At 63.4% G+C, this 21,601-nt stretch overlaps 10 protein-coding genes across 10 annotated transcripts; 6 read left to right on the forward strand and 4 right to left on the reverse strand.

The window, feature by feature from the left end:
- Window positions 1-84: 84 nt before the first annotated feature.
- Window positions 85-1,269, forward strand: COLE_02711 (uncharacterized protein; the record flags this gene model as incomplete). The annotated part of the gene is made up of 3 exons (XM_018424647.2): window positions 85-465; window positions 570-870; window positions 935-1,269. The coding sequence occupies 3 exons, from the start codon at window positions 85-87 to the stop codon at window positions 1,267-1,269; spliced, it is 1,017 nt and encodes a 338-aa protein (XP_018274998.1).
- A 144-nt stretch (window positions 1,270-1,413) lies between these two features.
- COLE_02712 (uncharacterized protein) lies at window positions 1,414-2,980 on the reverse strand (the record flags this gene model as incomplete). Its single annotated transcript, XM_018427066.2, has 2 exons — window positions 1,414-2,440; window positions 2,472-2,980. The coding sequence occupies 2 exons, from the start codon at window positions 2,978-2,980 to the stop codon at window positions 1,414-1,416; spliced, it is 1,536 nt and encodes a 511-aa protein (XP_018274997.1).
- Window positions 2,981-3,186: 206 nt separating this feature from the next.
- COLE_02713 (uncharacterized protein) lies at window positions 3,187-4,314 on the forward strand (the record flags this gene model as incomplete). Its single annotated transcript, XM_018424646.2, has 4 exons — window positions 3,187-3,251; window positions 3,286-3,369; window positions 3,401-3,997; window positions 4,098-4,314. 4 exons carry the CDS (start codon window positions 3,187-3,189, stop codon window positions 4,312-4,314), a joined length of 963 nt encoding a protein of 320 aa, XP_018274996.1.
- Window positions 4,315-4,501: 187 nt separating this feature from the next.
- COLE_02714 (uncharacterized protein) lies at window positions 4,502-7,249 on the reverse strand (the record flags this gene model as incomplete). The annotated part of the gene is made up of 1 exon (XM_018424645.2): window positions 4,502-7,249. One exon carries the CDS (start codon window positions 7,247-7,249, stop codon window positions 4,502-4,504), a length of 2,748 nt encoding a protein of 915 aa, XP_018274995.1.
- Window positions 7,250-9,054: 1,805 nt separating this feature from the next.
- Window positions 9,055-9,927, forward strand: COLE_02715 (uncharacterized protein; the record flags this gene model as incomplete). Its single annotated transcript, XM_018421444.2, has 1 exon — window positions 9,055-9,927. One exon carries the CDS (start codon window positions 9,055-9,057, stop codon window positions 9,925-9,927), a length of 873 nt encoding a protein of 290 aa, XP_018274994.1.
- Window positions 9,928-10,100: 173 nt separating this feature from the next.
- On the forward strand, window positions 10,101-10,595 carry COLE_02716 (uncharacterized protein; the record flags this gene model as incomplete). Its single annotated transcript, XM_018421453.2, has 2 exons — window positions 10,101-10,117; window positions 10,202-10,595. The coding sequence occupies 2 exons, from the start codon at window positions 10,101-10,103 to the stop codon at window positions 10,593-10,595; spliced, it is 411 nt and encodes a 136-aa protein (XP_018274993.1).
- Window positions 10,596-11,519: 924 nt separating this feature from the next.
- On the forward strand, window positions 11,520-13,913 carry COLE_02717 (uncharacterized protein; the record flags this gene model as incomplete). The annotated part of the gene is made up of 1 exon (XM_018427093.2): window positions 11,520-13,913. One exon carries the CDS (start codon window positions 11,520-11,522, stop codon window positions 13,911-13,913), a length of 2,394 nt encoding a protein of 797 aa, XP_018274769.2.
- A 651-nt stretch (window positions 13,914-14,564) lies between these two features.
- Window positions 14,565-15,506, forward strand: COLE_02718 (uncharacterized protein; the record flags this gene model as incomplete). The annotated part of the gene is made up of 2 exons (XM_018424674.2): window positions 14,565-14,706; window positions 14,992-15,506. The coding sequence occupies 2 exons, from the start codon at window positions 14,565-14,567 to the stop codon at window positions 15,504-15,506; spliced, it is 657 nt and encodes a 218-aa protein (XP_018274920.2).
- Window positions 15,507-15,685: 179 nt separating this feature from the next.
- COLE_02719 (uncharacterized protein) lies at window positions 15,686-17,251 on the reverse strand (the record flags this gene model as incomplete). The annotated part of the gene is made up of 4 exons (XM_018426146.2): window positions 15,686-16,156; window positions 16,196-16,456; window positions 16,513-17,125; window positions 17,157-17,251. 4 exons carry the CDS (start codon window positions 17,249-17,251, stop codon window positions 15,686-15,688), a joined length of 1,440 nt encoding a protein of 479 aa, XP_018274919.1.
- A 289-nt stretch (window positions 17,252-17,540) lies between these two features.
- On the reverse strand, window positions 17,541-19,935 carry COLE_02720 (uncharacterized protein; the record flags this gene model as incomplete). Its single annotated transcript, XM_018427100.2, has 7 exons — window positions 17,541-17,671; window positions 17,717-18,622; window positions 18,669-18,886; window positions 18,922-19,022; window positions 19,057-19,666; window positions 19,710-19,848; window positions 19,893-19,935. 7 exons carry the CDS (start codon window positions 19,933-19,935, stop codon window positions 17,541-17,543), a joined length of 2,148 nt encoding a protein of 715 aa, XP_018274918.2.
- Between the last annotated feature and the right edge of the window lie 1,666 nt (window positions 19,936-21,601).

Consider the following 21,601-nt stretch of genomic DNA (forward strand, 5'->3'; position numbering starts at 1 on the left):
GCCGTCGAACCTGCCTGCCGGACCTGAGCCTTGATAAGTTTCAGAAACCTGCAATCCACCAACTCACTCCATCCCCCATCCGCCATGCCTTCTCACCGCGACCGTGGCGCATCTCCGCCCAAGCGACGCGCGTCAAATCCCGCTCACCAGCCACCATGGAAGGCGTCCAAGATGTCGGCCGATGCGCCAGAGTTCAAGCCGCGCGCGTTCAAAGACGAGAGGATGAGCGACGATGAAGACGCGGCGGTGGCGGCTTCGGGCTCGGCGACGGGGGGAAGTGCGCCTCTGAGCGCCGAGGCGCGCGAGGCGCTCACAGCCGCCGTCGCAAAGGCGCGTGTCACCCGCCCCCTTCCCAACTCGAGGAGGACGGCAGCGGCGGCCAACATGGTCCCGCAGGCGGCAACTGTACCCAAGACACACGCGGAGAAGGACAACAAGCGGCGCCTGATAGTCGTTCTTTCGCAGGTTAGTTTGGCAGTCTGATCTGGGAGATGTGTGAGAGCGCGGCGTCCCATCGTCCCACTCAAGATTGCAGTGGTTGCATACCGCGAGATCTGTGTTGACACCAGGCGTGCCTCGAAGCGTACAAGGTGTCGAGTGGGAGTGGAGGCAAGAATGCGGCAGGCAAGGAGGCCAAGTACGCGCTGCTGAACTGCGACGACCACCAGGGCATTCTGGCGCGCAACGGGCGCGACATTGCCGACGCGCGGCCCGACATCACGCACCAGTGTCTCCTCACCCTCCTCGACAGCCCGCTCAACAAGGCCGGCCTTCTCCAGGTCTACATCCACACGGCCAAGGGCGTGCTCATCGAGGTCAACCCGAGCGTGCGGATACCGCGAACGTTTAAGCGTTTCTCGGGCCTGATGGGTGAGTCATGTATCGGTGCACAGACAGTCGCCGCTCGATCGAACGTGCATCCGCTAACGTGCAGTCCAGCTCCTGCACAAGCTATCTATTCGTGGCGTGAACGGCTCGGAAAAGCTGCTGCGCGTCATCAAGAACCCCATCACCGACCACCTCCCCACCAACACGATCAAGCTCACTCTCTCGGGCGACGCGCCCACCATCCGCCTCTCCCAGTTCCTCCCCACCCTCCCCGAGTCGCACAGCGTGTGCGTTTTCGTCGGCGCCATGGCCCGCGGGCCAGACAATTTTGCCGACGCGTACGTCGACCAGAAAATCTCCATCTCCGACTACTCGCTCTCGGCCAGTGTCGCGTGCGGCAAGTTCTGCTGCGCCATGGAGGAGCTGTGGGACATTGTCTAGTAGTCTCCGTGATCCCTCTTAGCCCCTAGGTCCTCTCTGCAATCTCATACCAGGTGTGCCTCATCGCCGCCGTCTCCTGCGCCACGCGTCAACCGCCACGTGTCTGCTGTGTATGCATCTAGCTGCTGTCTATAATGTCAGAGATCAAAGCTCGTCGCGCTGAGCGTGCGCGGCTGCTTTCTCTCGTTCTGTCCCGGCGCCGGGCGCCTGCGCGCGCTCAGACTCGTCCTCTGCCCCAGATGCAGAGTCCTTGCCTGCGTTGCCTGCGTTGGCAGCCTTGTCAGACTTGTCCGCCTTGTCAGACTTGCCCGCCTTGCCCTCATCGAGCTCCTTCTCGATCAGAGCGCGGAGCCGCTCGAGAAACGCTCGCCTGGGTTCTCCTTGCGTAGGGGGAACAGACTCGACGTCGACGGGCACGCGCACGCCGTCCGTGTCCTCCCACTCGACGACGTAGAGCTCGGGCTCGGACTCGCGGGCCGCCGCCTTCTCCTCCTTGCCGCGGCTCAACGGCGCAGCCGGCTTCTCGCCCGCCTTCTTCGGCGCACCCCCAAACGCAGCCTGCAGTATCGCCGCGAGATCCGCATCGCTGATGCCCTTCTTCGGGGCCTTCTCTCTCCCCTCCCCCTCCTCCTCTCCCTCTCCCTCACCCTCCCCCTCCCCTTCCCCCTCTTCCCCAATCCGCAGGCGGTCGTCGCGCTCGACCCATTCGTCGAACTCCTCGTCGGACACGACCTCGCGACAGCGCACCGGCGCCGGCGTGATGTCTGCGCCTGCGGCCGGCCGGAACCCCGGCATCGAGCATAGGTGCGGCGAATGGATGACCATGACGTACTGGCAGATGGCGACCTCGTTGACCATGTAGATCATGTCGGTGCCCGTCATCGAGCAGTAGACCTGGACCTCGATCTCGCGCGGCTTGCCCGTGAGGTCGCAGCGCGTGCCCTCCGTCCACCGCTGCACGAGGTATCGGGACGCGTGCGACTGGCCGAAGCTTGCGGTCTGCTCTGGCGCGCGTTCGCGCCCGCGCTCGCGCTCGCGCTGGCCCTTCGGCCGCGCCACGCCGAGCGTGTACGCGTCGTACCCCGTGTCTTCTTGCGGCACGAACCCCTCCGGGTGCGGGTGCGGCACGGGCTTCTCCCGGAACTGCCGGATGTCTTTGTTGTGGCAGTACCTGCTGTCAGCTGCGCGAGCACGACACGCACGCGTAAGTGAACCACGACTGCGGGAGGCGGAGGTAGAGGCACTGGCCGTCGAGGTGGGCCAGGGCGGCCCAGCTGGCCTCGGGGTCGGGGTCGGGCTCGTCGTGCGCGTCGTCGAGCACCGTCTGCGCGCGCGTAGTGTTTGCGCTCGGCAGCGCGCAGAGGTATGTGTGTGGGTGGTCGGATGTGGGGTGCGCGTAGAGCATGGGGACGAGGGGGATGCGGTCCGCCTGCGCGAGCGTCAGCTCGTTCGTCTTGAGCATGTCGGTCGAGTCGGCGGCGCTTTCAATCGTGTCCCGCTCCAGCCGGCCGGGGTGGAGTGCCAGAAACTCGTCTTCGTGGCTCAGGCCGTGGGCGCGGATCGCGGCCGCGTCGCTCTCGCACAGCGGGAGGTCGTTGAGGAAGTCGACGCGGTATTTCGGCAGCGACGCGAGGTCTTGCAGCCCCACGCCGAGAGACGCCGCGGGGCGCAGCGCCGCCAGCGCAAGCAGGTAGATCGCGAAGTGGCTCATGATGCAGATGTGGCAAGAGAGTCTGACGTCGCGAGATTAGCCACGTCGTGTGGAGGTGCGGAAGCATATGCCATATGCCATGGCGTGGCCGAGATTCGAACCGTGATGTGTCGGAGTCCGCCGATGGTCGAGGTGGGCCCGGTTATTGCAGCCGCCACCCATCGACACGAACGAGCTTTACATCGCCCACTTTCTCCAACTGCAGCATGTCGCCGCGCAACCCCGTCCCGATCGAGAGCCTCCTGCTCCCGCTCAAGCCCGACTCGCTCCAGTGAGCGCGCCGCGGACTCGCAGAGCTCACACAGATGCCTGCACCGCTTCATGCAGTATGAGCGCAAGGTGCCTCCGCACCCTGTGCCGAAGAAGCGCAAAGCGAGCGTGGCGATAATGTGAGCGCTGCGCCAGCGCGACTGACGCCAGCCTGTTCGTGGGCCGCAAAGGCGACCTGTACGTGATTCTCACGACACGGTCCGGCGACCTGCGGACGTACGCGTACGACACGGCCCTGCCGGGCGGCAAGTGGGAGGAGGGCGACAAGGACGAGGAGTGGACGGCGCGGCGCGAGGCGTTCGAGGAGATCGGGCTGCCGATGGACACGGAGCGTGTGCGCTGCCTCACCCTCCTCGACTACGTGATCGCCGGCAACCAGCTGGTGGTCACGCCCGTCGTGTTGCTGTGCATCGACCGCAACATCAACCCCGTGCTCAACCCCGACGAGGTCGTGCATCTCTTCTCGATGCCGCTCGCGGCCTTTTTGCACGACAGACCCGCGGATATCCCGGGCTGGAACTTTGGGCTCGCGGACAAGGTCAATCCCGTGCCGCCGGGCTTGATCAAGCCGCCCCCTATTCCGATGTATGCCAACCAGCCCGAGAACGAGGACGAGGGCGTTGGTGGTCGCGAGGGCAGGTTTTACCAGTACCGCGACATCGATTGGGGAGGCGGGCCGGTGCGGATGCACCGCTTCCTCACGGGCCGCGAGGGCGGGGGTGTTAGACCCGTGTACGGGCTTACAGCGTGAGTGGTGGGGGGGATTGGGTAGGACAGGTGGACGAGGAGAGAGGGGAGGGGTGAGATGGAGGGAGGCGAGCGGAAGTCGCTCGGAGACTAACCCCAGGGGCATACTGATCAACGCGGCCAAGACCGGCTTTGGCCAAGAACCGACGTTTGGCGAGTTCGCACCGGGCCAGATGGACATGGAGGACCGGCTGCGGTTCCAGATTGTCAGCCAGGGCGGGCAGCTGCGGCGCGCGGTCGAGGCCGAGGGCATGATGGGGCCGTGGATGGAGGACGAGGCGCGAGCGCGGGCCCGGGTCAAGGAGGCCAAGTTGTAGTGTTTTACGAGATGGTAGTCACCGGTGACATGCTTTCGATTCTTCGAGGGAGGGACAGCACTCTCATCTGCGGCCACATCAGTCAGTGACATAAATATGGACTAGACAACCCCTCCGCCCGCCGCCTGCGCTCGAGCACATGTACATTTGTATTTTTTCTACAGACTACACTTCAGATAATACAACACTACGCGTCGTACACGACGCGCCCGCCGACCCACGCATAGCGGTAGTTGCCCTGGTACCAGTTGCGGAAGCTGGCGCGGCGCGCGATCTGGGGCACGGTCGCGAAGCTGCCGCCGAGGACGACGTAGTGCTTGCCGTCGAAGAAATCAGCGCTGTATCCCGGATACAGCTTGCTGGCCTCGTAGCCTGGCAAGCCGGCGAGGGGCGTGTCCGTCCACTCCCACACGCCGCCGTTGTGGCCGTGCAGGACGCCGCCGGCGGTGTCGCGCACCGCGGGGCGCGGCGGCGTGGGGTGCCACGCCCGGAAGCCGATGTTGGCTGTGAGCCCGGCGGGGCGGGGGCCGTGCGGGTGTGCCCAGAGGGCACGGAGCTCGGCTTCGGTCGGCAAGCGCCCGCCGCGGCTCGCGGCGTATGCCGCTAGCTCGTCGCGGCTCGCCATGAGCGGCCACGAGGCCGCGATGTGCATCGGCACGGCGCCGAAGAGGGTCTTGACGGCCCACTCGCCGTCAACGCGCACCCACGAGGCGGGGGCGGAGCGCTCGTCCAGCGCCGGCATCGCGCCAATCGCGCGCACCCACTCCAAGTACTCCCCGTTCGTGACGGGCAGCGCGGAGGCGCGGAAGGGCGCGACCTCCACCGCCGTCGCTGGGTGCTCGATGTCCCAGCCAAACTCGTGCTCGGCGTGGCCAGCGTCGTCGCCCTCGCTGTCGTTGTGCCCCAGCACAACGCGCGTGGCGGGCACGTCGAGGATGCCGGCCCAGCCGTGCGCCGCGGCGGCCTCGGCTTCGACCGCCCAGTGTGCAGCTAGCGTCTCCCATTCGGGCGTCTTGGTTGGGGCTCGCGTCAACGGGCTCTGCAGCAGCATGTAGAGGAGCGTCTCGGCGTGCATCGCCTCGTGCTCGTACGCCATGAAGAGGGAGCGGGCCTCGAAGCGCGAAAGCTGGCGCCCGTCGTGCGTGTCGGCGTAGATCTTGCGCAGACGCTGGCGCACGGCGTCGCGGAAGCGCGTGATCTGGTCGAGCGAGGGCCAGTCCTCCTCGCGCTGCGGAACCTCAGAGTGCGCATGCACCTGCGTGGGGTCGTCGACGTCGGGGTCAATGCCCCGCTCAAAGATGTCCTTGAAGTACTCGGGGTGCGTGGGCTTGCCGTCCGTGACCCGCGTCATGCGCGTCATGTAGATGTCGAGGAAGGTCGGAATGTGACCAAGATAGAATAGACAGATGTGGCGCAAGTCGATGGGCTTCTGGTGAAGCATCTCCTTGGGGATCATGCCCAGCGTGATGTGGTCCCAGAGCGCCCACAGCTCGTCCCACTCGCGCAGGGTGGGGAGGGAGCGCGCGACCCGGCTCTCATCGGGGGAGGCGGCGAAGCGCACGGCAGGGCGCTCCAGAAGCCAGAGCCTGTACTCCGAGTTGGGCGCCTTCCACGAGTCGACGACGCGCAGGTCGGCCTCCTCGAACATGGTGAGCGCCTCGGCGAGCGAGTACTTGAAGCTCCACTCGATGTGGAGCAGCTCGCCCTCCTCGAGCTCGACGCTCTCGTTGGATAGAGGGATCGTCTGCTTCCGTTTGGAGCGGTAATACGCCTCGTGCCTACCCAGCGCCTCGTTGTAGCGCCCGACAAACTCGATGCCGTCGTCCGGCTCGAGGCCGAGCTCCTTGCGCGCCACGTCCCATCCGTGCTCCTCGAACGCTTTGGTGTACCCGCTCGGGTCATTGTACGCGATCTCTACCTTCTTCTTGCCCTCGGGGTCGTTAGGCGGGCGCCCATCAAGGCCGAGGAGAAGCGTATCGCCTTGCCGCAGTGGGAGCGACTTGAGGAACGGCGCGGCCTCCTCACGCGCAAAGTTGCCCAAGGATGAGCCGAGGAACATGAAGTGGAGCGGGCGGTCAGATGTGGGCGCCGGCGTCTCCACGGCGGGGGCACGCGTGTCTTTGAGATCGACTTCGTCCGCGATGGAGAGGTCGTCGTGACCCGCAATCGAGGGTAGATCGGTCGCCTCCATCGCGGGAGTGACAAGATTGGCCGAGAGCGGGGAGCCGGGGGCACTGGCCGCGTCGTCCGACGGCGTGGACGGGGTGGCTTCCTCGCTGCTACGAGTGAGGTCGGCGAGCGTGCCGCTGCGCACGACCTTGATGCCAGCGTTGTAGTCGCCGTGCAGACCGACGCAGGCGACGCGGCCCTCGAGAGCGGCGCCGTACCCCTCCTCCATTTGACCGAGGACGCGGTCGAGCTCCGGGAAGCTTAGGTCCAAGGCGTGATACGTGATCGGCGCCGCGTCGGTCGGAGGAAGTGTGTCGGCCAGTGCGGTAAGAAGATGAGCCGTCTTCCGAAGTGCGCCAGCGCCCAGTTCGACGACGTCCCACCCGCGCTCGACACCAGCTGCAAGCCCCTCTTCACCGTTGACGCCGTTGTTCCAGCGACCGACGTCTGCGTCACCCCAACGCGCCGGCTTCCATTCCTTGGGCGGCGGGAAGTCACGGCGGCGGCGACGGGGGAAGCCCATCGCGGCAGCGATCTCGGAACCGTGCTCCTTGAGCAGCGACAACTCGTCCTCGAACAGGTAGTACTCCTTGGCGTGTGCGGTGATGCCGTCGTAAAGGCTTAAGTCAGCCGGGAGTTTGGGAACCGATGGGTGCCGAGTGGCGGAACATTGATCGCCGAGCCGAGTTTGGTGGGCGAGATTACTCACCGAAGTCCCTGCTCGTCGTAGAGCACGAGCGTTGGCACGGAACGCTTGTAGGCCCATTTCTTGTCTTCGTCTGTGTTGCCGGGGATGGTTGGCTTGGGAGTGCCAAGGAGACCACGCTCGATCTGTGCGCGGAGAGGCTCAGCCGGCTCATCGCCGAGACCGCCGACTTGGGGGAGGGTGTAGATGAGATTTGGCATGATGAGTGAGTGAGTGGGGGAGGGGGAGGGGAGAAACGGGGGGGGGGGAATTCTTGTGAGGAGTGAATGATGCTTTAAGCCTGACAACTGCGTCTGGATAGAGTGCGTGCATGCATCTATGTTGCGTGGAAGTGTAGGGATTGCGCGGGTTGTCGGCCGGCCCGCGGTCCGGATCCTGTTCGTAACGAGCGAGGAGCAGTGACAACAAGCAATGATATGACACTAGAGGCTTGGGTTGTCCGCGGCGCGGTCAGCCGCTGGCCCCCGTGCCAGCGTGCCAGCGTGGGGCCTAGCTACTGTAGTAGTCTTAGTCCAGTCAACCGTTCAAGTGGTAATCTGCTCAAGTAAGCAGCACCTGAACAAGTGAACACCTGATTAGAGTGTCGTCGTCACGGAGAGACTGCGGAAGCGGGCGGCATGGGCTGGCGGGGCCGAGGGAGCATGATGCGCCCCGTACGGTCAATGATACGTTCAGGTCGGGTACTGATACAAGCGCGGTGAGGTCGGCGGCGTTGGATGGCTGCGTGGAGATGGGTGTGACGTAGGGCGCAGTTCTAGTTCACACGTTTATACGCACACTTGGGGAATTTTGGGGCGCGGAGATTGGACACAAACGTGGGTGTGGCTGTGGTGGGCATTGGTGGGTGAGAGTAGGTATTGGGTGAGGGGGGGGGGAGGGTAGAGAGAGAGAGATGAGTGATGGCGAGGAAGAGGAAATGGATGGAGAGCAAGGGGGGATGGATGGATGTGCGGTGATCACGCCAGGAGGGCAGGGAGGGAAGGTAATCTCGGCCAACTGGCTGACTGGATGTTGTCAATTCCCATTTCACCATGGCGATGGTGTGCTCACTTTCAATCCGTGTAATCTTATCTCCCAATAGTCCGTCCTCGTCATCCCATGCTCGCTCGCTCTCGCTCCCCACTCATGCATCTCTGCTCGTCGTTCAGCTCAGCCGCCGACCAATCACCCAGGCCTCAAAGCTCATCAGCCATGGCATCTCGGGGGCATCTCGGCGTCGTCTCATCTCGTCGAGATCGTCCCACCACTCTTCCGCCGTCAATGTCGTTTGACATGTCGAGAGAACGGCACTCTCCTTGGCGCAGGGACCGGCGACTGCCAGCGGCTTCAAGGTCATGTGACATCCATGCCTGCATTGCAATGCAATGCAGTGCATATGGCATCGAGTGCATGCATGGTAGTGCGCGGACATGTTTGTTCACGCAGAGTGGCACTGGCCAGCATGGTCGGTCGGCCGAGACCTCGAGCTTAGCTTGAGCGCCACTGCAGTCATGCAGTCATCACCTCTGGATCATCAGATCTCGAGCAAGCTCTAGACTCGAGATACGGGACGCCCGCTCCACTCAACTCTCCCATCATCCGAGTCATAGAAGAATGGAAGCTGTACATGTACAGTACATATGCTTTATCCCGCCCTCCCGCGACTTTGCATCGCACAGCGGCAGCGGCAGCATCCGTCCTCGTCCTCGTCCTCGTCCTCGTACTCCCAAATTGGCTCAGGCGCGTCCCGGCTCCTCTCATCCTGGCAATCACTCCCGGTGATTAACGTTCGGTTCGCCCGTAGGGTTAGAGTACTGGAGGCTCGCAGCTGCAGCTGTGCATGGTGACGAATCGCTCCAAGTCTGGGAGTTGGGCATGTCTGGGGGATGCTGGCGACGCTTGGCACTGGGCCGCAGCTGACAGGCGCTGGGAGCTGGGAGCTGGGAGCTGCGTTGGGAACTGCTCGCAAAGATCGTCCGTGCCTCCTCCCGGTGCCGCCGTGCCGCCGACGCGGATTGTGCCTCCGAGTCGGCACTGGCCAGCTGGCCGGATCAGCTGATTGCTGTGAATTAAACTTGGTTTTGTTTATTCCAGCTGTCTCTGTGGACACTGCAGCAAGCGACGCTGCCGCCTGCCTACGGCACGCCGGATGGACCGGGCAGGCACCGCCCTGCCCCACCCAAGCTGCCGTACAGTATCTGCCGTTGTTGACGGCATGGCGAGGAGAGAGCGCGAGATGTCACAGCCACTCAGAGTATCGAGGCGACTGTGTGGCGGGGAGATTTGAGATTTTCTCATCATCGATATCAAGAGGGAGAGAGGGAGATCTGTATGCGCGTAGATGGCGCAATAGCCCTGAAAAGCCTATGAGTGTCTCGGGAAGAGGGAGCAGGGATACTGCGGTGGGGAGGTGGGGAGGGAGAATATTGCAAAGGGAGGAAATGGATCTTGAGAGGACTCGAGAGATTGAACAAGAGAGATGGAGTGACAGCAAGCAAGTACGACTCATGTCGGAGGGATACGAATCCTGGTCTAAACTGGGTTTTGAGGAACCCTGCGGTGATGTTTATGCTGCCCAAAACGCACATTACCATCTTGCCAAGGTGGCCAAGACGCGCATGGTGACTGCCACGCTGCCAAACCAGAGTGTGACTCGTCGACGACGACGTTTGTTGTTTCATGCTGCAAGGACATGTTTGGGGGTTGGGGGTTGGAGGACCTTGCGCTGGGTGACAGCCATTATGTGCGTATCAGAATAAAATCGGTTGATCAATTGGACGGACGATACGCAGGGAGGTTTTTTGAGCAACAAGGGGGGGTACGTAGGCAGAGGGCAGACGCGTGCTTTGTGCATTGTGTTGAAGAAAATGCTCTGCTCTTCGAGGTGTAACATTCTGTATAATAAACTGCATGCAGACGGCACGGTGGCGGGATGAAGAGGGAGGCTGGGTAGGTAGCCTGGGTAGACTCCAAGAGGCACGACTCGACACTGTGGGCAGGGATTGTGCCTCTCTCGGTACGCGCTCACGTCAGCCCGTACCCGTACCCGGTTCCACCTTTACGCTACCACGACACCTCGGCGGGCCATGCACGGCGTCTCATATCGCGCCCGACGGCATCACGACCAAGGCGCAATCGGCAAGAGCAAGGAGAAAACAAGGGAGGCTGGATTGGGAGGGACCTTGACAACGGCCGAGACCCGACAGTGATTCCCGTCATTTCCTTTGCTTTTGCTCTCCTCGTCCTCCTCACGCGTCTCCTCATCATCTCTTTCCCCTCTCTCCCCTCTCTCCCCTCTCTCCCCTCGCTCTCCCCTCGTGCCATGCACATCCTGCACCGCCAGCTTGCCAGCTTGCCAGCTTGCCAGGCCGCCAAGCCGTCCTTACTGTTCAGTTGGGACCTGCCCAGCCTACTAACTAGCCTCTAGAGTATACACCGGTTCAGCCGCCGTTGCCGAGCGCGACCATGACAATCCTCACCCACTCTCTCTAGACTCTACCTAACAAGCTAGCTATCCTCTACTCTTCTCCTCTTCTCCTCCTCCTCGTCCCCGTCCCCGTCCCCGTCCTCGTCCTCGTCCTCGCCCACGTCGCCGGCCGTCCGTGTCTCCGTACTCTCCGGTTCTTGTCTCACTCATAGATCCCTCTCCACTAGCCCCATTCACATGTCCGCCCCTGTCGTCTAGTGCGATCCACAACAATCCCCCCTCCCCCCCCCTCCCCCCCCCCCCCCTCCGCAACAAACATTCCCTTTGGTCGGACCCAGGCGGTCTCGATTCCATCTCGACCTCGATCTCGACAATCGACATCGACATCGACCCCGATCTCGACGTCGCCCACACCCCATACACTGGCCCAAACAGCCCTTGCGCTCCCACGACCTCCGCCGCAGGCAGTACTGCGTCGCCCCGTCCGTGACGCCATCGTGAGTTGTTTCTGGCCATTCAGTGGGCTTGGGTTGTGGGAGAAGCGAGGAGGCGCCGCGCACCAGGAATCCGTGCGCTCGTGCGAGGCGAGGAGGCGGGGTTGGGGTGCCTGCGCCTCGTGACCACAACCCTCGGCGTGGACGCCGGAGGCGTGGAAATTGGGGCGAGTGGAGGCGACGTGGGAGCGAGGAGCGAGGAGCGAGGAGCGAGCGCGAGCAGTGGGGAGGATCAACGAGGCGTGCTCATCATGCTCGCTGAGTGCGCCTAGCCAACACGTTGGATCCATCCACCTCTCAGCGCGCTGCTCGCTATCCCAACTCGCAACACCCAACTCCCAACTCCCAACTCACTCGCACACTGCTCAGATATTAACAGCAGATCTGCCTGCCCGGGATGGCCGGGTCCCCTTCCTCCCCTCATCTCCGTATGCGTCCAAGCATAGAGTTTGCAGAACCTCGCACCCCCCCAGCGACACACAGGTCTCCCCGCGCGGCCGACTATGTGCCCCCGCGCCGTCCGCACACAGAGTTCGGCGTGCCCGGCAGTGCCGGCGGCAGCATCGCGGGCGGCAGCGGGAGTGGGAACGAGCCCCGCCCCATCCTGCGGCACCAGAGCAGCAATGTCCGCATTTCCTCTCCTCTCCGTAAACAGGTCGGCTTCGAAGACAAGCCGCGCAGGCCCGCGCTCAAGAGTAGCACCTCGAGCGGGAGCGTGGGCGCGAGCGCCAGCGCCAGCGCCAGCGCATCAGCTGCGGACCGCTCGCCCAAGCTCAGCTTGCGAGAGCGGCGGGGGCGTGCACGCGCCCAGGTGAGCTGGGCACAGACGATCGCCGTGCCGGGCGAGTTTGAGGAGCTTGCGACTGCGCGTCCCGCCAATCCCCGCTCCATTACCTCGAGCGACGGCAGCAGCCGCTACACCAGCAGCATGTACAGCACGGACGAGCGTCCGGCCTTGCGCGCATCTAGAAGTCTCTCGGCGCGCGCTCGACCCGGAAACAGGCCCACCAGCGCCGCGTCGTCGACGTCTATCGGCCCCGCGGGGCTGTGGTTCGACGTGCCGGCTCCTGCCGCGCCTCACCCATCAACATGTATGCCGGGCTTTCCGTCCCAAGAGTTCCCCGACCACAGACCGCCAAAGTTCTCGCGCGAACTCCTCCGCCGCCCTGGCGTGATCATGCCAAAAGCCGCCCCGCGGCCCGCGAGCATTGCTACAGATCATGCTCCGCGCCCCACCCCGCGGCCCCAGCCCCAGCCCCAGCCCCAACCCCAGCCCCTGCCGCAGCGCCAGCCGTCGACGTCGCGCGTCGCAGGCTTCTTATCGAGGAAACTGTCCAAGCGCGCCGTCTCCGTCTCTGGCCCGGCCCCCGACGTGCCCCCTCTTCCCCTGCCCATCCCGCGCGGCGCAGCCCCATCCATGCCCATCACGCCAGTCCAGCACGGGCATCAGCGCTCGCAGACGAGCACGCACATGCCCCCCGGTTTCGCGCCCCCCCACCACCCCCAGTGGCCGCCGCAGAGCATGCCGGCCCGCTTCCGCGGCACCGCCCTCCCCGCAGGTGCTGGTCACTTCCTCCCGCCCGGTGCGGCCCCCCTCCCTGCTTCCCGTATGGCTGTGCCCTCCCTGCCGCCTGGAGCGATGCCGATGGCGTCCTCCCTCCCTCCGGGGGCGATGCCTGCCCGCGGCGTGCCACCTTTGCAGCCGCAGCCTATGCAGCCGCACGTCCTCTCGTCGCAAGAGGCGGCGCGGCAAGCGCTGAGACACTATCGCTCCTCGCCTGCGCTGATGCGCGTCGCGTCCCCGCCCCTCCCCACGACGTGGGTCGAGCGCACGCCGCCCCCGATGCCAGGGCAGCTGGGGTACGACGAGGACATGGGTGTGCGCCAGCCGGACTTTGCGCACCCCCCCGTCCAGGACACGCCGAAAGACGTGCGCCCGCCACACCTCAGCGTCGACTTTGGCGGCGCCGGCGACCTGTGGGCCGACCTCGAAAGCTCGTTCGGCGCACTCTCCCTCCCGGATCTGCCAGCGGACGCAGAGAGCCCTAGCAGCCCTGGCTCTGACGCGTCTCACACGACCACAGCGACGACCCGCGCCACACACACAACACATGTCGCGCGCGACGCGTACTCAGAGTCTGGAACATGCTCGGAAACCGGCACGTTCTCAGAAGCCGGGCACTCGCTGCGTGCCGCCTCGTCTGATGTGGGACACGCCGCGCCGCTCCGGCGCGGCACGGCGTCGGATATCGGCCACTCGACGGCGCCCCTCGTCACGGGGATGCAGAGAGACGTGTTCTCTGACGCCGGCCACGGCTTGGAACGCATCTACTCGCCGCCGGGGTCGCCGGTCCTCGCCAAGGCGGCGCAGCGCGCAGCGAGCGAAAGCGAGTTCCCCCTCGCGTCCTGGAGCCCGGGGCACAAGCTGTGCGCCAGCGCGCCCGGCACGCCCGTGTTCCTGCCGCCGCGCGGCGAGAGCCTGGTCGCGTCGTCGCTGGGCGCGACGTCCTCGCGCCCCTTCGGGCTCCTGCACACGCCGCCGCGGCGCACGTCGTCGCGCAGCCCCAGCTCGATGAGCTTGCGGAGCAGCACGTCGCTCGCGTCCGAGAGCACGGTCAGCTCGCTGCCCAGCACGATGACGTCGATGACGAGCGCGAGCTCGGCCGCGTCCGTCGAGATGCCCGACCCCATCGCGGAAGACATCGAGCTCGAGTACGTGTTTGGCATCGTGCCCAAGGGCTTCTGCGACGAGCGCGCCGAGATCCGCCGCGTGCAGCGCGCACGCTCCACCGCCGCGACGTTGCGCGTGCGTTCCGTCGCCTAGACTTGTATTCTATGACAATGCTGGACAGTCACGACCGTTATGTATCATGAGAGCGTGGGCTGAGGCTTTTCGTGCGGTGTCCTCAGTGTTCCGTCTTTCGTCTGCGTCTCTTTATCACCCACCTCCAAGCGTGGACGCGCGGTGGGTGCGGGGCCGAAATGCGGGGTCACGGCGCTTCGGCCCTCGGGCGATCTTCCGCTCCCCGGCCCTAGCCCTGGGGTTGGGGTCCGGCAACGGCTTGGAATTGCCGAGCGATCATCGAACATCTTTTGTCATCACTCCATCACTGTTCCAATGCTCGCATCACGCCTCGCCACCGCCGCACGCCGAAGCAGCGCCGCTGCGCGCAGACATCTCAGCGACACCGCGGCGCGGAGCGCTGAGCCTGCGCCGCGGGGTAGATGGGGTCTTGGGGTCGGTGAGTCTTCTTCGCTTCTCTCCTCGTCCCCTCCCTCCGCTCCCCCATCTCCCTCCTCCCCTCCTCTTTCCCTCCTCCGTCCTCCTCGCCCCCCCCTCCCTCACTCCCCCGCCCCCCCCCCCCACCTCCTCCATCGGCCTCCCTTACTCTCGCATCCGCTCACCCCAGCCGCCGCCATCGCCGTCCCCGTCGCATACTTCGTCGGCGCAGTCAACCCGCCCAATCTCGCCCTCATGTTTTCGCCCCGCTACTCGCCCCCGCCGCCCGACCGCGAGAGCAAGATCGGCAAGGAGATCACGGCCGAGATCGAGCGCGAGCTGCAGGAGCTCGCGGTGGTCGCTGAGATGCGGCAGCTGGGGGAGTGGTACGAGAGCCGTGAGTTAGCGAGGGCCGAGGGCCGGGCCGAGGACCGGGGTGGAGGGAGCTACATGGCCAACGGACTCGAAGCCGGGGACGACGGCGTCCAGTCGTGCTCGACATGATCGCCCAACTGGGGTGAAAATGCGGCTGCTGCCGACGTGCCTGGCGGTCAGCCGCGCACCGGCCCGGCCGTAATGTTGGCTGCCGTCATGCGGCGCCACCTTCAGACCTCCTGTCCCACCTCGCCTGGATCGACAATGCAGCCTCATTGCCTGTCCTCCAAGCCACGTCTAACCCCAGGCCCATACGAGAAATACGACCCGAACAAGATCCACAACTCGCTGACCGCCGGCTCTCTCCGGGGACCCGGCAAGCTCGCCGTGCCCCCCATCGCGTTCGCGAAGAACGACGAGAGCGCGGGCGTCGTGGTGCTGCACCTCGGCCGCTCGCTGTGCGGGCACGACGGGATCATCCACGGCGGCCTGCTCGCCACCGTGTTCGACGAGACGCTCGCGCGCAACGCGCTCATGAACATCCCCACGCACATCGGCGTGACCGCCAACCTCAACATCAACTACCGCAGCCCGTGCATGGCGGACCAGTTTGTGGTTGTGCGCACGCGCCTCGACGCCAAGAAGGGCCGCAAGGTCGTCGTGTCCGGCTCGATGGAGACGCTCGACGGCGAGCGGCTGGCTGATGCCACGGCGATTTTCGTCGAGCCCAAGTGGGCGCAGTTCCTCCAGAGCTCGGGCGTGACGGACGCCCTGGGCGCGCCCGCGGAGACGGCCGAGGTCGCGCAGCCAAGGATGGTGTAGGGTAGACTGTTGTAGACATGTATCGACATAGAGCTTGGCGCAAGTGGGCGGGTGTGGGATGTGTATGCGGGGCGGGCATGCTGTGGCTGTCTCATGTGCTGGGAACAGGCCTTTGTGTCAATATGCCTCCCGACAGGTGGCCGCCTGAACACCAGCCCCGCTAAAAATATACATACAGCCTACGCCTTGGCCGCCTCCAACCGCTCGCTCTCGATCTCCTGGCTCCGCTTCGTAAACGTGTTCGGGTGCGTGACGCTCTCGCCCCCGCCGACGCCCTCGCCGCGCTTGATCCCCCGCGTGACCTCAAACAGCCGCGTGCACGCGACATGGTACGCGCTCGCCTTGACGCTGTCCATGATGTCCTTCATCTCGGCGCTGCCGCGCTCGATGCGGTACGACGCGAGCAGTGTCTGGAGGTTGTCTGGCCCGAAGTGGCGGAACGGGCAGCCGTGCGCGTCCTGCGTGCCCGGCTGGTGCGACGTCAGGATCTGTTGGCAGCTGCGCGGCGGGTAGTTTGCGCGCCGGCCCTCTTGCCCGTAGCTGTGCCGGATGTTGTACCGGTACTCTTTGTTGAACTTGTCGTCCGACATGGCGGCGCCGTACATCCGGCGCCAGAAGACGAGGGCTTCGTCGAGCGGCAGCCCGATGCCCTGTATGTTAGCGGGCATGGAGTCTACGTGTCCACGTACCTTCAAAAAGAGGCCGAGCTGCAGCCGCCCAAAGTGCTTCAGGTGGTGGTCGCGCTTGAGCCGCTCGTAGAGGTTCAGCATGCATGGCGGGAAGTGCTTGCGCGCGACGTCGTCGACCATTTCGGCCGTGACAAGGGCTGTTGAGTCGGAGGGTGTGAACTCGGCGCCCGCGAGGCCCGAGAGGAACGACGACGCAAGGTGGTCGATGACGGGCGCGAGCCGCTCGTCTTCGTCCAGCCGTGGCAGATTTTTAGCCGTGAGCTGGCGTCAGCACCGCCGCGCGGGGTATGCCAAGGGCGCAACGAGTCCAAACTCACCTCGAGCGCCGCCTCGAGCCGCGCCGAAAACGCCTGCAGCACAAGACTGATCTGCATGCTCTGCGGGACATACGCCATGCCCTTGCGCACGAACACGCGCCGCTGCGCCACGAGATCCGGCACCGACGCCCACGGGACCTTGAACCATGTTTCGGCAGCGAACGCGTCCTCCTTCGCCCACCACATCGTGGCGCGGAGCTCGCGCGCAAAGTGGCTCTTCTCGGTGTCGCCAACCGTGTCCCATGCCAACTGGAGGGACGCGAGGAAGTGTGCGCGCTCAGCCGCGTCGTCAGTCTCGAACCGGTGTTTGAAGAGCGCGGTCTCGGCGCGGACAAAGCGCGCGCGCAGCTCTGGCGAGCGCGCGAACGACAGGCGCAGCACCCAGTGTCCGATCGCGTCGAGGCGCCGCTCGGCTTCTAGGTCTGCCGAGCGCGCCGTGTTTGAGGATAACGGAAGGTGTTGTTTGAGGTAAGCGGCGAGGGTGGAGGAGAGCTGGGCCGGAGGAAGCGAGCGCTGCGAAAGCGCCTCGAGGTAGGTCAGGACGCGGAGGCGCGTGAGCGCCGCTGTTTCGAACTCGTCTAGTGTGATGTCTAGTGTTGGGGGGTTGTCATAGCTGCGGTCAGATGCGAACGTGGGAGACGCACAAGTTTAGTCGGTGAGGATACCGTGAGCTTGGTGCGCCGCGCTTGTGCACTTTGACATCGCCCTCGGCCTTGACGCGGACGGTGGGCTTGAACATTGCGGCGGTGGAGTATCGAAATCAAACACGACGCGAAGAAGGCGCGACGCGTCAAGCCCAGTCATCTCGGAAGCATTTGCCATGTTCCTGGCGGAGGTTCTTCCAACTCCGCACTCCGTTTGTTTGGTTCCACCCTTTTTCGCAGAGGTGAATGTACATGCTCACGCATGGGTATACCAATCTAAAAACCATAGTATACACTAGTAAAACAAGGGCATGTATCGAGTCGAGAACATTCCGTGTCGTTCAGTCATGAGGACGTCATACAAGTCGTCCAGTCGATCATCGCCTAGGTTGGTACACGCCCCGCCCGCGCCATCGCCGCCGTGTGGTCAAACCACGACACGTAGCCGTTGTACGCAAACGAGTCGTACGGATCGCGCTGTGGTGGTCCTAGTGCTTGCGTGGCGAGTACGGTAACTGGCGTTAGCCAGCGGTCATGTCTACACAAAGAGGACGACTTACGAATAATTAGGCCGCCAAAATGCGCTAGCCCAATAGCAGATGCCCAGTTGAACACCCGCCCGACCATGCTCGGCTTGGCCTCGTACCCATCATGTTTGTCTCGCATTATGTCGTCGGCTTCCAGTTCTTCCTCAATAACGTGGCACCGCTTGCCGGTGGCCTTGGACACGAGGTCGTAGGCTTTCTGGAGATCCTCGTTGTGCCGTACGGTCCCCCTAGGGACTGGAGGATGCATGTGTTTAACGAGCGCATCGGCATCCAGTGGGCCAGGGGCGGCAGAGTACGCTGGCGGAGAGCGTAACGCCTCCTCCGCCAGAGTTGCGCGGGGCTGGACCGGAGTCCTTGCTCCGTCGGGCTCAGCGTTGGCAGCTCCTTGGCGGCGTAGAATTTCGCGCTCCTCCTCAAAGTCGGGATCATTGAGAATATCGATGGGCTCGGTCCCTGTAGCCACATTCTTGTATGTCGACATGGTTGAGCCATCGCCTTCTCGAATAGTCCGCGTTACAACAGTTTCGACGAACACAGTCTTCTGCCCTTGGGGCCCATCACCGGTCTGGAGCTCGGTACTGAGCTGGTTGCCACCGTTGCGAGTTAATGTGGCGGGCCCAGCTGAGGCAATCCCGCCTCCGCCATATCCGTTTCCGCCTTTGAGGTCCGATAGTTGTTTATCCATGTCTAGGACCGTCGACTTGAGCATGTCGACCTCTGCCTTCTTCGCCGCCAGTCGTCCTTCAAGATCACGCGCTGCGTCCAGTCGCTCTTGTAACTCGGCAGCATGAGCATTCTGCCTGCCCAGTTCGTCCTCGACTTGTTGCTTCTGATCTCCCCACATCTCCAGCTCCATGCGCAAATGCGCCACATCCTTTTCGCGGTCTTCTACCGTGTCTCGTAACTCCGCCGTACGGTCTGAGTAGTAAGCACCAGTCGACGCTACCCGTCTCAGAATACTCACTCCTTTCGCTTTCGAGAGCGGCTTGTACGTCGGCGAGCTTGGCAGAGAGGGTATCGAGCGCCTCGTTGATCTCGGTAATCTCTTGCTCCTTGGCCTCAATCTCGGTCCGGTACTTCTGTTCTGTGCGCGCCATCTGGTCCTTGGCACGGCTATCGTGTTCTTGCCTCTCATTCTCCGCCCGGGTCTCGATATCGGCCACCATGTCCTCATGCGTCTGTCTAACGTGTCAGGCATAGTCATGAGTCCCACCCACTGTGCAAGCTCGCGCTCGTGCTCGAGAGACTTGATTCGATTCTTGAGTTCTGCCACAACCTCCTTCAGCCGCTGCACTTCCTCTGCGTCTCTGATCTTGTCCTGCTGTCAGCGTGGCCCGAGCCATGGGACCCACCAGGGCACTCTCCACGGACGCGCTGTTACTCCTCCACCGGTCCTCGTCATCAGAAGCGTAGCCATCTCCGCTTGCTGATATTGGCGACGCCGCGCCAGCAGAGCGTGCTGAGGACGGTGACACTACACTGGCACTGCTAACGCTGCGGCCATGGGTTTTGTACGTGTACGTGTAGTCGGACGGCGCATGGCCATCGTCGCTCCGCGCACTGGCACTGAACTGGGCCGAGCTTCGACGACTCTGAGGCAGCGGTCGCCTGCCCAGAGGCATGTAGGAGCTTGGTGGGTCGTCTCGACTGCGCTGCTCAAACTTGTTGGACGCATCGGACAACTTCTTCACGCGGGGTGGGAGGGCGCCTTCCGGCGAGGTCGCAATTGTTGAAGGAAGCATGTAGGTTGACGACTCGTCAGGGAATGATCTGCGGGGAACCGCGCGCTTGACCGTTGCGGATGACGACAAGCGCGATGGCGTCTGTTCGTCGTCCTCATCAGTCGACGACGAATCCGATGATGACCTGATTCTAGCCGATCTACGTCGTTGGGTCTTGGAAGCCGTCGGCGTAGCAACGTCAGCAGATGGTGGCGGAGTCGATGAATGTCCGCGGAGGTGCCTGTCTGGTTAGGTCATGTCATTCGTTTCAGATTCCGACTCACTTGAGCATCTGGAACACTTCCTCGCAGGACAATGCCATCGTCGAGTACTTGTCCGAGCTCACGACGTCGCGAAGTTGTCTTAGCTGCGAGTCGTTCAGCACGGCGAATCCGTGCTGGTCTTGGCGGATCTTGCTGAACACTGGTGCGAGTGAGCGGAGACAAAGCAAGGACGCTTAGACATACAGTCAGGGACGTCGGTGGCCCAGATGGTGCTTTCTGGACCCATGATTGTCTCAATGGCGCGGAAGAGGTCGACATCGGAGACCGAGGAAGACAGTGGCGGAGGAACGTTAACGGGGTGCGGCTGGAGGTCAGTAAGGAATGAGCCCGGGGTGATGTAGATTTCGGACGACGGCGCCAAAAGCCTAGCTCACCATGTTGTTGAGAGCGTGTGTTCATATGAGATAGGGGTGGGGAGAGTGGTTGATAGGTGATAGATTGGGTTGACTGTGGAACGTTATGAACGCACGCGACGGAATGATGCGTATGTTTACGTTGTGACGGCGTGCGTGCTGCTGATGAATGTTTGAACTGGGAAGCGTGATGGATGGGAGATTGAGGGCGAAGGTTGGGGGGGGCGTTTGAGCGTGATGATCACGAGGGCACGAGTGCGCGGAGTGCACGAGTGCAGAAGCAGGGGTCTAGAGAGAGGCTAGAGAGCGAGTGAAAGTGAGAGTGTGACGGAGTGAGAGTGACTGGCGCCAGGCGGCCCGGCTGGCGGCTTGGCGGAAGGCGGTTTTAGACCGTGACGGACGGAGGGATGAGGGCGGGAAATGGGCGTGGACGTGGGCGATGGGCGATGGGCGATGGGCTGAGCAGGCGAGCAGGGATGCGCGAGATGCAGAGACTCGTGAGCTCTGACTTGACCGGTGTTGGAAGCTTGGCCTGAGCTTGAACGCAGTGACCGCGGTGCCCGTGATGAGAGGGGTTGAGATAAACGAGGGTAATCGAGAGAGAGAGAGAGAGATGGAGATTGAGAAAGCTAGTAGAGGTGCTGCTTGAAGATGAGTGCTCGAGCGTTCAACGAGCAGAGCAAAGCAGCATTGTCCGGCGTCGTTGGATCGTTGGCGTGGACCGATCGGTGCGAGGGTAACCACCACCTCGGCTGGTTGGGTGAGATGGACCAGAGGGTGCAGAGGGTCCACCGATGTCTCCTCACCGGTTGGGTGGCAAAACTCGACGCGTGCATTGACCTCGCGCCCCTCCTCCCTTCCGCCGCCTCGGCCCTGATAGCTGATAGACATGTTGGTCTGCCTTCTAATAAAGCATGCCTGTTTCAATTCAATGATTAGGATTTGGCTTGATCACAATACCCCAATCCCCAATCCCTAATAACGTGACACAACCACCAAACATTTCGGTCTAGACCGGGTCGCGAGGTAGCCACATGGAAATCACGTGAGTCTTTCTCAAGTTTGGAGCTCAAATAACTTTTGAAAGTCTCGAAACTTTCGCATCGGAGTTTAGAACTGAGGACCCGTTAGTGCACCGTGGGAATCCTGCCGTTGGTTTTGGGTGGCCCTCCCCCGGCTGCCGGTGGGTGCTCCCCTGCCCGGTCGGACGCCATCGTCAACACTTCCGTGTTCGCTATCCCGCAAGAAAATAGACGAGTGAGTAGCGCGCCCACCGTCTACACCTCGACCCCGCGACGCCCTCGGACTACCTCTATCTCGCGCGCCCTTGGCATCGGCAGGCAACGGCAACTTGAACGGCGGGGCCGGATACATCTCGCCAGAGTGGAGCGCGCGCACATTTGTCGCCGGACAAGGCGCAGACGAGACGAGACGGGCGAGGAAAGAGAAACTGGGGCAATGTCTGCGTCCTGATGAGACCGTGGCTCTCGTTGAGGCGGGGCTACGAGGCTGGCCTTGCGCCAGCCACCCCGACCGTGG

Source organism: Cutaneotrichosporon oleaginosum, assembly GCF_008065305.1.
Source record: "Cutaneotrichosporon oleaginosum strain ATCC 20508 chromosome Unknown ATCC20508_contig02, whole genome shotgun sequence".
Taxonomy (NCBI): domain Eukaryota; kingdom Fungi; phylum Basidiomycota; class Tremellomycetes; order Trichosporonales; family Trichosporonaceae; genus Cutaneotrichosporon; species Cutaneotrichosporon oleaginosum.